We start from the raw sequence: 15,561 nt of genomic DNA, 5'->3' as shown, positions 1-15,561 counted from the left end.
TTAAAGGTAAGAGAATTCCTAGGCTGAAACTTTCAATATTGGTCAAACATGGAATATAAATTTACATGAGTTAACAGAAATATTTAAGCCAAAACAGAGCTTCCTTATTTATCATATTCTCCCTGCTAGTTTTATTCTATTAGCATAGCACATTAATGTTTTACCAATGAGAAAACATTATAATTCAGCCATCCTTAACTAGTTTCCTTCAAGTTGAAAACACTGATTCCATATCACATATCTTAGTACAGGAGCCTGACATGCTTCAGTAGTTTCAAAAATTGTATTAGAAATCTGAAAGCTGTAAATATTTACAGTTTTTTAATTGTTTTGGCTTTTATCTTAACTGTAATTCCAAATAAACTCAGTGTAATACATTAAAATCAAGAAAGAATAAGATTTGGTATTTTAAGTCCCAAGCAAGTATGGCCAACTAATATAGACAGGTGTGCTTTTCTTACAGACTTGAAAATCCAAGCGCAGTATCCCTGTAAGGGTCTGGAAAAAGTCAGAGGCAGACATAGATAGCTGAAGTAAAATGAAGAAAGACAGAGATTATGGAAGCAGAATGGAAAGTGGGTTCAGACAAGACTGGAATGCGAGCACCATTTTTTCAAGGGCAGGTGTAGACATGGGGCTGTGCTGATATACAGAAAAACTGGCAGGAAATGATGACACTTGTCTGGTGCTGAGAAAGTAACTGGCTGCTGAGAGACAGAACAGGTTCAGGATAAACTGCGAGCCTTTTGGATGGATTCAAGCAGAGTATCCTTTGGTGACGTGGGTTCGTTTTGCTGTTTGGCTCAGGCATAACGGTGTCAACAATAATAATGTTTTCATGTAGCTTTATGTAAAGATATACTTTGTATTGCGCAATACTATGTGAAATTAATTGTTTCTGTTCACTAGAATGCTAAAAGACTCATTTCCTGATACTTTTAAAATTTCATTATATTAAAGTCATAATAACAAGGTGATAAACCATGTACCATAATATATTACCATAATGTAACAGAAAAAAACTATTTGCTTTTGACTAAAGTCATAGTTAAAATTAAAATATAGACTTTACCAGGAGCAATCCCAATTAAAAATGCAGTGTTCATTACGAACTTCAATTATTAATAGTAAACACAAAGCTTAGCTCAGGTCAATGTAAAGCACAAACAAATATTAAAACAAGGGAACAAATATCCTTCTAAAAACACACTTACGTGGTAGGGGATAATATAGAGAAGGCTGCCCAAAGGAAATTTGTCAAAATCCAGTTTCCCAGAGATTGGTTCTATCCTCCCATGCTCCTGGGTCATTGAAAGCAATCTACATAAAATAAAAATGAGATGAAATTACCTTCAACTACTGTACATAAAAAGCCATTTGGCAACATTGTCAAAGAACAAAGCAGTGTAAGGCGATCTGTAAATTGATCCATACACAGAAAATGTAACAAAATGCAAGAGTCTAGGTTTCAAATCAGTAGCTAATTGGGCACAATGTTATTTAGGAACAAGCAAAAGGTTTATTCCATGTTGAAAAAAGAAAGGAGAAACAATGTTTCAGCTGTGGAGCTTTCTTTGGTTGTGTTTCCTTTCTCTTTTCAGCATGGAATAAACCTTTTGCTTAGGAACAAGTAATAGGTTTATTCCATGCTGAAAAAAAGAAGAAAGAGAACACAACGTTTCGGCCGTGGAGCCTTCTTTAGGTGACACCTGAAGAAGGCTCCACGGCCGAAACGTTGTGTTCTCTTTCTTCTTTTTTTCAGCATGGAATAAACCTATTACTTGTTCCTTTGCAGCCTACGCATGCTGACGCAGCTATCCACCTAAACCTTTTGCTTGTTCTTTTGCAGCCTGACACAGCTACCTACTTGAACAACAATGTTATTTACATGAGCACACAACTTTGTTAACAGTAAGGATAGTACTGTGCCTGGTGATAACTACTGAGTCTAGCTGTTTCAAAAAACATTAGGTGCTTAGTGCTATGTTTAGAAAAAATAGTGTAGTCAATACATAGCTTTATTTTTCACAATGTCTCACTTGAGTAATGAAAAGTGCTAGTTTGCTAACTTTGTTCCTCCTCTATCCTCCCCCATTTTCAAACTGAATTGTCGCACAGTAAAATGAGCTTCACAGGCAAGATCAAAAATGTTTTGAACATTTCGAAGGAGCGATTTCCTAGACTGCCTGAGTACTGTGTCCATAAGAACAAACTGGCCAGTGATGTTATTAAATCGGATCCTACTGTCGTAGTACCCAAACATGGCTGCATAACCTAAAATCATTTCTAACCATTATGTTCTTAGGCAGCTCACAAAATTTGAAAATGATGACAACTTTGTTTGAATTTTCAACATATTTTTTCAATTTATTTGAATATGAATGGAATTCACAGGTTAGCAATTCTACTTTGAGATCTGCCAAAATTAGAACTTATAACAGATTTGAACACTGACTTGTCAAGATTTTGTTAAAATAAAAAAAGGATTATTCCTCACACACTATAATATGCAAAACCCTCATTAAAATAGAACAAAATAAAATGCAGACATTGCTGTCACAAATTACAGCAATTGATGATTTTCTACAGATCTAGGTTACTTGTATAGCTCTGAGTATTACAATGGGTGCGTGTATAATCAACTCAGTTTATAAAAGCTCTTTCCATGTTTTTAACATGGGCAGCTGTGTTTGAGAAAGAATCAATAATGTGTTCATATAATTGTAAAATTATCTCAGGGTATAGTTACATTAGCAATGTAACTGTGCATTTAGTGCACCGTTGAATCAAGTATTCTTGAACTTTAGATACCCATGAATCAATTTAGGAGGTCCAACATCTATGTAAATGTAAACTGTGGTAAACTTATATGTGACCTCTTATTGTGTCTAACATTTGCTCTAATCTTCCCATTCACGGGTTTAACACATCTCTCACTTCAGTAACTGTACACATGTGGTTCTTACTTCAGTTCGGGATGTCCTTCAATCACAGCATAGCCTGTAGGCAGGCAACCCCGGCTATCAAGACTTAGAGCTGCCCAGCCACAGTCCACCAGCAGCTGATTTCTGTGAGTGTAGTGACCTATGACCCTGGTCAGCACTCTTACTGCTATATCTTCCATCTTACAGGATCCTATTACAGACTGTTGCACATCTAGGGTTAAAAAAAGAGCAAAAAACATGGAAATAAATAAGTCACACTTCACAGTTTCAGAAATGATTTCAACCAATTTTACAATTATTTTAATTACTAATTGCTTTATTACAACTTATTATCCATCCAGCCATTTTCACTCCACCTTTCCTGGTGAGGGTCGCGGTACACCTTATTATTATATTTCTTAGAAATGGTAGACTTATGGTACATACAGTAAGTGTACAGTATTTCCCCTGAGTGGATTATCAAATTTCCTGCAAAATCAGACAGTTTCAGAAGAAAATCCTTAAAGAAATGCAAAAACAAATTCACTGAATTAAAACTTAAACCCTTGGATCTATTAGGGTTTGGTGATTCAGTGGCTCACATGGTAATGCTTTCTAGATAATAAAACTCAAAATAATCCATTTAGACCGCACAAACAAAGACTACTGCAAGGAACTGTGCAACCAACTTGCACATGAAACTTTCATGTTTCTGAATGATCTTTGTAAAATACAAATACAAATCAAAAAGAAACCTAGAAAATAGCTTGTTGCCCAAAAGTTTTGTTTCATTCCACGATTAATTTTCTTTACTTAAAAGCAAGGATGTTATGGCAGAATGGATGGATGAAAAATCATTTTTTACCCACCAAATGTAATCTAATAATACTGCTACATTTATGTTTTTTAACTGAAAAAATATTTTTTAAATCATTGTGCAAATGTAGTCATCCTTAAAACAATGGGCATTACTTTCATATTATTTACCAAAAACCCATCCGTACATGTCTTTTGTAACTGGACTCCTCAAGGCCTTCATATTGCCATAAAAATATAATATTTTAATCTTATTCTTAGTCTAAAATCTAGTCCTTTAAGACTTGATTCAAACAGTACACATTTTAACTTGTTCTGAATCCTGGAGCAAATGAAGAATAAACTGGATTTGACAAAAAATGAAAGATGGCATTTAACCCACCATAGTAGATATAATTCCCAGGATGCACCTCACTTAGTAAAGCCATGTCTGAGACAGGGTGACTGCAGGAAGGAGTAGACCCAATGCTGGATTTAGGACAGGGAATTCCTGCAGTCTTGAGTCTGAAACATGGAAATATCACAGAGGACACTGAGATAACACATATTTCTATGTTTTTAAAAGAAGCTCCCTCATACATATGAAAATATTCTGAGACCAATAGATCAAAAAGTTAACTCTACAGTTATCTTCATTACATGAGTCTAAGGAATCCTTTTTTTGTATCACTTGCATCAAACCTTTCCTCAGTCTACATTCAAAAACTTTCCTTTGTTCCCAATGGTTCTGGTTAATACTGCCATAATGTTTCCTGATATCTAGATTGATCTTTCCTAAATGACCTATCACGTAATGCAAATTAATGGAATGTCTCGTCCAAGCACGAGAAGATCAAGTGGCCCATGTCACCAAAGGTGACGATTGTAAATTGTAAATTGTGTTATGCTAAATGTTAGGTACTCCCTGTGTTCTCGTGGATTGTCTTTGTGTGCTGTGATTTTACCAAATGAAAACCAGTAAGTTTGGAGGTTAACTGGTGTCTCTAGACTTTTCCTGTGTACAAGTATATCTGGATCCTTCCCAGACATTTGATGTCTGCAAGTGTGTCTGATTTGTGGAGATCTTCATTAACTGTCATTCCAGAAATAAGGATGTTCTAAAATTCAAAATCTTTAAGAAAGCAGTCCCACTCCACCAAAAACAATATGCAAAACAACTGACAAATCCAATTAACTTTTGAAGACTCAACAGGGAAACATGAACTAGAGGTCACCAGTGAAGTGGAATTGTATTTAAATCTCAGGAGGCATTTCTTTACATAAAGGTATGTTGGAATATGGTTCAAATTATGCAGCCATGTAGCTGAAGCCAAAATCCTAGCTTCTTTCATGAAAAGGCTGAATGAGATCCTTGGAATAATTAGCTACTAAATACGAAATGGGCTAGAAAGGCCATATGCCATTCTATTGTTTGTAACCTTTTTTAATGTCACAATAACTGCATACCGCACTTATTGAGATGACTAGACCCACCCAGGGCTCAGAGATCAGTGAAAAAGCACTTTTTCAAGGTCTATAAGGGGAAAGGGACACAATCCACCAGATAGCATGTGCAGCTTGGTGTAAAACATACGTTAGATGCACAGCTTGTACTGCTTTGGTGGCCATACATCCTACTAGCATGACTGTGGCTTTCACAGTCTCACTTTCACATACTGATTGGCATCACTGATGATACTGCTGTTGCATGTCTTTGTTGTATGACTTCCTATGAGGTCCTTCATATTCACTATTTACTTGCTGGTTTATCGTCACCATCATCTGGGTTTACCATCATATATGCATTTAGCATCTTCATTTTTTGTTAGAAAACTAAATAACAATATTGTGAATAAGCTGTAATCTTTTGATAATGTAAAGGACACAGTGTTTGTGTTTTCTCTCTTCTCTTTTCAGTATGGAATAAACTTATTACTTGTTCCTTTGCAGCCTATGCATGCTGACACAGCTACCCACCAGAACTATTTTGATAATGTATTTGTGCATCACCTGTCACAAGGTAACACTAATTACTTAAAATGACTTGTGTAAGATTACAGATGCCTCACCTCTGGTTAAATAGAGGTTTACTGTCCATCAAGAGGAGCTGGGAGTGGAGCTTAAGGTATTTAAACTGGCACACATGGTGTAGCAGTCGGTTTCTGTCAAGTTAGTGTAACCTGCTCTGAATGCTAGGCCTGTGAATCTTAAAACTGTTTTTATAAGCAGTCCTTGCAGAACCTATAATTTTGGTATTTGTTGATTGTCTTTTCTCTGTATTTAACTTATGGAACACACAGAACTTCATACATGGTGGTAGGATCACAACCTGCATAATGAATTAACTTACGTCATGTCTCCTTGGTGAGATTTCAGTGGTACAAACCTAGATTTTGCCATTTTCCTGATAACTTCGTTAATCTGTTGCAGTTATAAGTGCTAAGTACTGTATCTTTTGTTACTTAGTTTATATAGTAATGTACAGAATAAATTGAAAACAACTTCTGGTACTTTTTTTTTTACTGAAACTTAGAACTTTAGTGCTATGGATAAATGACAGAATTTTTTTTTTTTTACTGTAGTTTCACAAAAAAATAATTTTCTAGAGCCTAAATTCATTATATTAATGAGCCAAATATTCATTAATGGGAACCTTCCTCATTCATACAGTAATCCTGAACTGTTTAGGTTATGCAGCAGGTAAAGAACTGCAGGCCTTACTTCTCCATGAACTCCAGTGTAGCGGTCGTGGTTGCCTGGGCAACTGCCTTGATTTCATGTTCTCCAGTGCAATGGTATGTGTTCCCACAGTGAGCATAAACCCCAGTCAGCTCTATGCCCTGGCTCCCGGAAATGGCTTTGGCAAGATGAAGAGCAGCAGGATCACTGTAAGGAACTCCAGCTGTAGAAAAACAGTAGCAAGAAAATAAGACATTTAAAAAGGCTGGGGTAATATTTATCTCTGGGACTACACACTGATGTCTTCCACATATTCTTAATAGTATTAAAATATGAATCTCCTCAGGTATTTTGATTCCAGTTGACTTTATCTAAATGACTCCTTAGTACAACAACAATCATCATCATAATAATAGAAAAAAAACTACCATTCATTTACAGTGATACAATCATGCTATATGGTAGTGTTAACTTCAATAGCCATTAAAAAAGTTTTACATATACAAGTCTACAGTTTAATAAAGTACCATACTTAAAGAAGTCTTTGTTTTACAGATGTTCTTGATCTAGTTGATGTACAAAATACTGTTTACTTTTATTCTCAGTGGATTCATAAAGAATTAAAAATGCTTTCTATGGTGTAGGTAGTTGTAATAGTAGTTAAGTATCATGTTAATTGTTACTAAAATTAACATTTATTTACAGCTTTTGTGGACAAGTATTTTACTGTCAGTTTTTGCAAAAAAAAAGATAATATTTTTTAAATAGTTTAAAAAATAGTTTTGCAAAAGATAGGTTTGATTTAATTTAGTAGTTGATTTCTTTCTTTTTTCATTGTGTGTGTGTGTTACAAACAATCACTTGCACTGGTGTGAAACCAGTGATCTGGTTTACAGTTGATAAAATTCTCTGAACCTCACCTCTCCCGTTCTCGCAGTCCAGCTTCAGCCAAACATGCCACACTTTCCCTGTGCTCAGAGGGCAGCTCCTCAGCTGCTCCAGAGCTGCCAGACTGTCCACCAACACATGGAACAAGCTGAGGTGCTCAGATAGCTCTGCACACTTCTTCACCTTGTCGAAGGGTAACGGGTAGGCGTACAGGATGTCGTCGTAACCGTGCTTGGCGTAAAAGGATGCTTCCGCCAAAGTGGACACAACGATGCACCGGCGCGTGCCATTGGTCATGATGTCCCCACCTTCACTGAGACAGGATTGGTGGAGGCTGATGGGTGCTAGTTCACCAATGTGTCAGGTTTTACATTTAGAAAACTCAAGTTTTGGTAGTTGTATCATTGTAGTTTCGAGTTTTACAAACTTTACTTCAGTTTTTCTTAAGGCTGTATCCACCAGATATTCATTTCAGTTTGACACTTAGAACTTCGCTTTAAAAAAATCACAAATATCCTTCTAAACCAGTTCAGATTTGTGATACACATGCAGTGTTTCTTGGTTTTGGCATAAAGCTATAAAATACTGCCCTTTAAATCGCCATTACAACGTTTTAATCTCTGCAGCCTAAATAATAGTTATGTATTTATTGCAAATCATTAAAAATTTAAAACATCACAATTGTGATTGGAAAGGAGCCAACACAGCTATTTTAAGATGGACTAATGTGCCATTGTTTGTCGTGTCTGGCTGGATGCATAAGAGAACAAAAAAACTTGAGGCAAACTGGGCGAGTGGAGAAACAAAATACAAGTTAAACTGGTCTATGGATCATCAACTAATCAAATGTTTTGCCATTCCCATACATTTGTCACAGAGGATTTTGTAGTTTCATATAGCAATTACCAATAGCTGACTATTGGGCACAGAGAATGGGGAAAAAAAGAAAACTTCTTGGCATCTCAGACTTACTAAACAATGCTTCCTTATTCCCAGATTTTTGTTGTTTTAATTGCGACAAAATGTAAAGGAGTCAATCAACTGCAAAATGCAGAAACCAGAAAAGCCTCTATTACACTTTATAGATGTTAGGATTATTTTTTTGCAGACTTGCAATGCAAATTACAAAAAAACATTCCAAGTTGAAACCAAAAAAGTCAATTAAGACAGCTACAGCAAACTACATAGTGCAAAAATATTTCCAGATATCTTACATAGTTTTGTGAGTTTTCATGTGGGGTCGAAGTTGGACTCCTAGTTTCTTAAATCTGTCCATCATCACCTGGGCATTTTTCTTCACTTTAGGGAGGTCCACTACAAAGGCTGGAGTTAGGAGGTCCTGGGTCGCTTTTGGCACTGCCATTGTGAAGCACTGTCAACAAAGAAACTGTAAAACAATTATCTACTTTATTTAGTGTTATTTAGCACTTTTACTGACCGGTAAGTTGCTAGTTATTTTTTCACATTTCTTAGCAAGACATTTTTTAAGAACTGGTAAAACTGATCTGGCATCTGATCAAATACCCTTAATCCCATTTTCAGTTCTTTCTTTGCTTGCTAGAGCTGTGTTCATTCTCATTACTCTGAGTTAATCCAAATGAGAATCACATTTATTCATGAAGTAGATTAAATGGACAACGAACTTACTCTGAGGTACCTGGTGCTGCAAAAAATATATGCCTTACACAAAAAAGACTAATAAGATAATTAAGATCACAGAACAAGAAATTCTGGTTAAGCAAGGACAACCCTAGGAAAGAAGTTGTTCAAATACCAGATGGTTCTGTTTTTAAGGTAGTCTTTCTGAGTGAAGTTTATTAACAAACTGAATGAAAAAAACCCTGTTCCTACTCCCAGCCTACAGAAGACTTCTCAAACGCACCAAGGCTTCAGTTATAACTGTAAAGACATGGACCAAAGAGGCAGAATCAATGCTTCAGGACTGTTTCAAGTGCACAGACTGGAGTGTGTTCAAAGATGCAGCCTCCCACGGATCCCACTCTGATATTGACATGTATGCATCATCAGTCACCAGCATTTGCTGATGTGATGAGCGTTAAAAAGATACGCAAACTCCCAAATCAAAAACCTTGGATGAACACTGAGATCCGCTCCCTGCTCAAAGCCCGTGATGCAGCCTTTAAATCTGGTAATGAGGAAGAATTGAGAGTAGCAAGGAAAAAATTAAGAGCTGGCATAAAATCTGCCAAGAAACAGTACAAATCCCAGATAGAACACCGCTGCAACACCAACGCTAACCCACAACGCATGTGGCAAGACATAAATACAATCACAAGCTACAAGAACAAAACAAGCGCTGTAAGCGCTCTCTTCCAAACAAGCTTAACACCTTCTATGCAAGCTTCGAAGCTCATAACCCTGAACCAACCACCTGGACCACTGACTCCCCTGCCACCCCAACCCCACACTAGCCAAGCTACATGTGTGGAAATCACTAAGTAGAGTGAACACACAAAAAGCTGCTGGACCTGATGGTATCCCTGGCCTGGTACTCAGAACATGTGCCTGGCAGATAGCTGATGTCTGTACTGACATCTTCAACCTGTCCTTGGCCCAGGCCACTGTACCTAGCTGCTTCAAGATGAACACGATTGTGCCAATACCAAAAAAATCAGCACCCACATGCCTGAACGACTACCACTCTATTGCACTCACCCCCATCATAATGAAGTGCTTCGAAAAACTACTTATTCCACACATTAAAGCCAGCATTCCAAAAACACTTGATCCTCTCCAGTTTGCCTATTGCACAAACCACTCCACGGAGGATACAATCTCTATAGCTTTACACACCACACTAACCCACCTGGATAAAAGGAACATCTATACAAGAATGCTATTCATTGACTTTAGCTCAGCATTTAACACCATCATACCCATAAAACTTTCTACCAAACTCAGGGCTCTAGGTTTAGATACCACCCTCTGTAGCTGGATCCTAGACTTCCTCACCAGCAGACCCCAGACTGTCAGGATTGGCAACCTCACCTCCAACATGCTCACCCTTGACACCAGTGCCCCTCAAGGCTTTGTGCTCAGCCCACTGCTTTACTCCCTGTTTACCCACGACTGTACAACCAAGTCCAGCACAAACACCATCATCAAGTAGGCTGACAATACCACAGTTGTGGGCCTGATCACTGACAACAATGAGACTGCCTATAGGGAGGAGATAAAACAACTTGCAGACTGGTGCTGAACCAACAACCTATGTCTCAACATCAGCAAAACCAAAGAGCTATTCATTGACTTCAGGAGACAAGGAAAAATCTATTCCACATCTACATCGAAGGGTCTGCGGTGGAGATGGTGAATAACTTCAAATTCCTAGGTGTTCACATCTCTAAGGACCTCACATGGGCACTCAACACCTCCAGTCTCATCAAGAAGGCACAACAGTGGCTGTACTTCTTGAGAAGGCTGAAGAAAATACGTCTGCATCCACAGATCCTCACCAACTTCTGCAGATGTATGGTGGAGAGCATACTGACCAGCTGCATCACAGTCTGGTACAGCAACTGCACCGCATCTGACCATACTTAAAACTGTATTAGTTGTAATATCTATTAATCACTGTACTATTTCTGCACTGTTCCCTGAATTACTTTTGTACTGTTTATGTCCTGTTGTATTCTTGCTCTGTTTGTGTATTTGCAGTTTTGATTACACTGTTATGTTATTGTGTTACTGTCTATTGTCTTAACTTCTGTTCTATTTATATACTGCACCTGAGTGACTAATGAGAAACACTTTTCACTATACTATGCACCTGTGTAAGTATAATGACAAATAAAGTTGAATTGAACTGAAATAGGTGGTAACCTAGGTGGGAGGGGTCATTTGCACTCTTTCCTGTACCCTCTCTGCAGAGGAAGCAATACACTGCAGTTTGTCTTTGAAGTGGGCAGATGTGTTGCCAAACCAAGCAGTTATAGAGGCAATCAGAATACTCTCAATAATACTGCTGTATTGAATTTGTTGGGAGAAACCAAAGTTTTTAAGTTGGTGCTAAATGTACACTGTGTGCTGTGGTTTCTTTGTGATACTGGTGATAATTACAGTATGTCCCATTTAAGGGTATTAGAGATCATAATTCCTCAAATCTTAAAGGGAAACAGCAGTCCCAATTTCTTAGACTGGTTATTAAGTCTCTGAAACAAAAAAAAAATAATCGATGGCATCACAACATCCGACAAATTCCGCATTAAGCACAAATTGTGAACTTCGTAAAAGTACTGTATAGTCACTATGTTGTGATGATTAATTTTAGAAATAGAAAGAATTAATATAAATGAGTGCATTTCAAACCACAATAAAAGAAAAATGTATCCAATAATGTAGAAAAAAAACTACATCACAAAATAGACTATATTTCCAGACATACGCAGGGCCATATTCTGCAATTCAGAATAAGGCAACCAAACCTGTGGTGAGGTGAAATGGTCCTCTTACATTGTTAACAGGCAGGCTGTGAATACATCTTTTTCAATACCATATAGAAATATAGCTCCCAACTGGTTTGCCGACAGATACTTTTAACATGTTAATACTGCATGCAGATCACATTGGAACATTTCTGTAGTGAAATGTCTGCTGCACAACCTGTGATGACATTATGTCATCACAGTAACTAGTGAGCAGGAAGGACCACTCGTGCAAGCTCTTGCACTTGCCTGTGGCGAGACCAAGGATTTGCGATCATATGGAAACTATACAGTATTTTCACGATTTTTTCTTAATTCGGAATTTGCAAAATTTTGTAAAACCATCAATTCTTAATTTAATGAGAATTTAATAAGCAGTCTGAGAAAATGGGACTGTAGTTCCCATTTAATATATCAGTGAACACTGGGCTAACAGCTCTGCACAATACTTCAATGAAGCAGGGGAGACCAGGTCAGGTCCAACAGTTCTCTGCCTTGCAAAAGGCTTTTGTACTTACCGTTTTTGATAATTAGAGGTGGCTGTCTTCAGGACAGGAGCAAACTGAGAACTCAATGTGTGCTACTTGCGGCTGAAGGAAAGAGAGAAACAATGAGGTAGTAAAATTTGAAGAGGTCATCTGAATACATGAACTATGATCATCATTATGGAGCCGATGTTTTTCGACCTGCAAAGAGAACTGTTCAGTCTATCTTGCGGTTACAAATCAGCTATAACACTGGGAGCTTTTTAAAATAATTTGTGATAATCTGATGGCTCCTCCAAAGAGTTGTAGAACAATTATTTGCCAGCTGCCATTCTAAATTTTTCCTATAATGGACTTTTGCATGTCTAATAGCTTTGTTTACTTGACATTTAACTCTTCTGTAAATGTTTCAGTAAGATTTGCATCTCCAAAGGTTCCAAAAATTAAAAATGTTATTTGACAGCATTCACAATTGCGTAAAAATATGGGCAGATGACATTTTAAATTGGCACATGTGGAGTGCGCACAATGTATTAATATATTTGTATTCAGAACGATAAAAATATATTGCTGCTCTAGAATCAGTGCAAAATAGGAGTGACAAGGTACATTCTCAAGCTTAAAGGAAAATCCATCTGTCAGGCTAAAATAAACATTTTTGACAAAGTAAACCAATGATCTTCTTCAGAATCAAAAGTGAAGTATGAACTAGAAAATACAAGTATGAAATTTTAAAACTGAGAACAGAGTCATCCCCATATATTTTGCAGTACATTTCTTGAAACAATGAGGCTGCTTTGGATGAGGTGACAAGAATTTGTGAGGCCCTGCTTTGAGTCTCACTAGTGTGAGTAAGATACCGAATACTGTCTGATGAATGACCAAAACTGTGAAAGGGCATTTTTTTCCAAAAAGAGAGTCTTAGCAAAGTTATCGTAGCTAATACTATAACTTATTCAGAAAACAGCTACATTATGATTCACAGGTCAGCTAGCAACTGAAAATCAAACTGACTAAGGATGTCTGCCATTTCAGTTTCAGTGCCTAATGTCCCGGTTTGATTTTCCCACTCCATGTGAGCAAAACAAAAACCTCCCATGACATCCAGTTCTTTCTTTTACTTTAGAACGCTTCTTTTTTTCCTGCAACCGATCTATATACAGATCGATATGTAGATTCTGTGAGCCTTGATTTAACAAAGGATACAGTTCTACAACTAAACCTCTCCCACTCTCTATATGCCATGCTTCTGTGATTCCAGTTATGTCGCAATCCCATTCTGCTATCTTCTGGGTCTTGTTACTAATACAAGTAGGAAGCTGCATCAGCATCCCTTGGCTGCAAGGGAACAAGTAAACAAGTAAGGGTTTATTCCATGCTGAAAAGAAAAGAAAAGAAACATTTCGGCTGAGGAGCCTTCTTCGGGTGTCCCACACGCCCAAAGTTCACAAGGAATAACAACATCCCAAAATCAAAGTGTGGCGAACTATTGTGGAGTGAATATTTGGCTTAACCCGCTTGGCTGTGGGCCAACCTCCTGGCCATAGGACAAGGAGGCCAGGACCCCCCCGCGAGGTAACCAAGGTGCAGCTGCAGAGGTGGAGTTGGGGTGGAGGTGGGATGAAAAAGTCTCACGCGAGGGAGAGAGATATCATATCTGGTATTTATAGTGTTCGGTGGAGGACGGACGAAGGGAGTGATTGCTAATTGCTGATGGCTGGAGAGGATTGAGAGTGGTTGCTGTCATCCCTCCAGAACTTTAGTTAAATAAACTCCATTTGTGTTTCTTTTCTTCTCTTTTTAGCATGGAATAAACCTTTACTTACTAACATTTTACTAACACTCCATTTATTTACTATAAGCACACTTACTTGGTACTTTTTACCTCTTGCCCATACGTTTTTTTTCTGAGTTCTTTTACTTTTCTTGTTTAAATACACCTGGTTTAAACTCTGCACAGACAAGATGAGGGGCCTTTAGATTTTGCACTTCATGTTACAAAAACTAACACTGTACCTTTCTCCTAAATATATTTTTGTTTGCTCAGTGTGAGCATAAACTATCTCAACCCAAAAATAAAAAAAAACACTTTCAACTGCCATATTTCAAATTACGTGGCATGAAACCATATCCACCTACCAAGCCAGGACTATGAAATATAAAAAAAAAAGTTAAGCGCATGGTTTCTTTATAGAATTACTACAACTGGTTTGCTGTGTTCTTTCAAGAAAATTAACGTCAAGAAGGAGTACATTTCTGTCTGGCAGCAGTCTTATGAAACATGAAATAACAAAATAAAAAATATGACTATTTAACAGTTCCTTATATTAAAAGATATCATTTAAATAATAAAATGTGGATTTTAAAGGCAATTAAGTTTATTATACCCCATGCCCAGCTTTTATGTTGTTTCCTGGCATTGTTATGAAATAAAATAACAAGTGATCATACTAGCGATAACACTGGGTTATCTGTATAATGTAAGTGGAAAGGAGAACAACTGAAACGACTGGTACAGATTTCTAATCCATAAAAAGCAAATGAATGCCTCGTCTGGCGGCTTTTATATTTTTGGCATTATGACAATACAGACATGTATACTTTATACAATGTTGTAGTGTATGTGCATTAACTTCACTCCTGATGCAGACGTCCCAGGAGTACGCGCACTGATATAAGATTGAGTATTGTAAATTGGGCAGTTGTATGTTTTAAATTTTCCAGTTGGGCTGCAGATCGGACTCTGTGTACTAATTAATGTGGTTGTATTTAAGAGTATAAAACACAACAAATATCATAATTCGGTTATCTCCTTAACACTAGCGAGGAAAACGCTGTTTCATGTTTACGCTCAATCCTGCATAGTCAAGCATAACAACTACAATATTCCAAATAATATAAATATATATTTAAAAATGCATTCATTTGCCCAGGTCGTTCCTCCGATATCCATGATACCAGGATTCTTCATAAAAGAATTACGGACCCCTCTGTCATTATTCCTGCTCCGCAGCGGTGAAGCCTGATGTGTTTAGGTGTAACATTCTTTTTAAAAATAACTACGATTGTAGGACACTTAGACCATTAGGTAGCTACCACAATAAATTGTTTAGCTGTCAGCTGTTTTTTTTTTGGTGGGGGGGGTCTAATAATATGTTTTTAAATAAATGTTAAAAATGTGTTACAAACGTGATTAATTTTACGGTTGTTTGTCGTGGTAAACAAAACATTTAAAAAAAACTTTTTTCTTACCGGAGGTAAAACCTGGTATTTCAAGTTGAAACAAATGAACTGAGCATCTGACCTTTGCATTAATAAAAAAAAACCAGACCCACTGAAGTTCCG

General features: G+C 37.2%; 1 protein-coding gene across 6 annotated transcripts in view; it reads right to left on the bottom strand.

Moving 5' to 3' along the window:
- LOC102683948 (D-serine dehydratase) overlaps positions 1-15,561 on the bottom strand; it is a 20,248-nt gene extending 4,687 nt beyond the window's left edge. The window contains exons 1-8 of one of the 6 annotated variants that reach the window (XM_015359229.2): positions 15,469-15,561; positions 12,250-12,321; positions 8,501-8,673; positions 7,319-7,599; positions 6,441-6,621; positions 4,123-4,244; positions 2,967-3,156; positions 1,215-1,320 (exon numbers count right to left, since the gene is read on the bottom strand). In XM_015359229.2, coding sequence (XP_015214715.2) covers positions 1,215-1,320; positions 2,967-3,156; positions 4,123-4,244; positions 6,441-6,621; positions 7,319-7,599; positions 8,501-8,649 — 1,029 coding nt within the window. In that variant the 5' untranslated portion in view covers positions 8,650-8,673; positions 12,250-12,321; positions 15,469-15,561. Of the gene's footprint in view, positions 1-1,214; positions 1,321-2,966; positions 3,157-4,122; positions 4,245-6,440; positions 6,622-7,318; positions 7,631-8,500; positions 8,674-12,249; positions 12,322-15,202; positions 15,308-15,468 lie in introns of those variants that run through there. The other 5 variants (XM_015359230.2, XM_015359231.2, XM_015359232.2 and 2 more) reach the window with 5 other exon arrangements.

The sequence above is a fragment of the Lepisosteus oculatus genome, chromosome 12 (assembly GCF_040954835.1).
Source record: "Lepisosteus oculatus isolate fLepOcu1 chromosome 12, fLepOcu1.hap2, whole genome shotgun sequence".
Taxonomy (NCBI): domain Eukaryota; kingdom Metazoa; phylum Chordata; class Actinopteri; order Semionotiformes; family Lepisosteidae; genus Lepisosteus; species Lepisosteus oculatus.
Note: the sequence above shows the minus strand (reverse complement) of the source record. Positions and strands in the feature narration are given on the sequence as shown.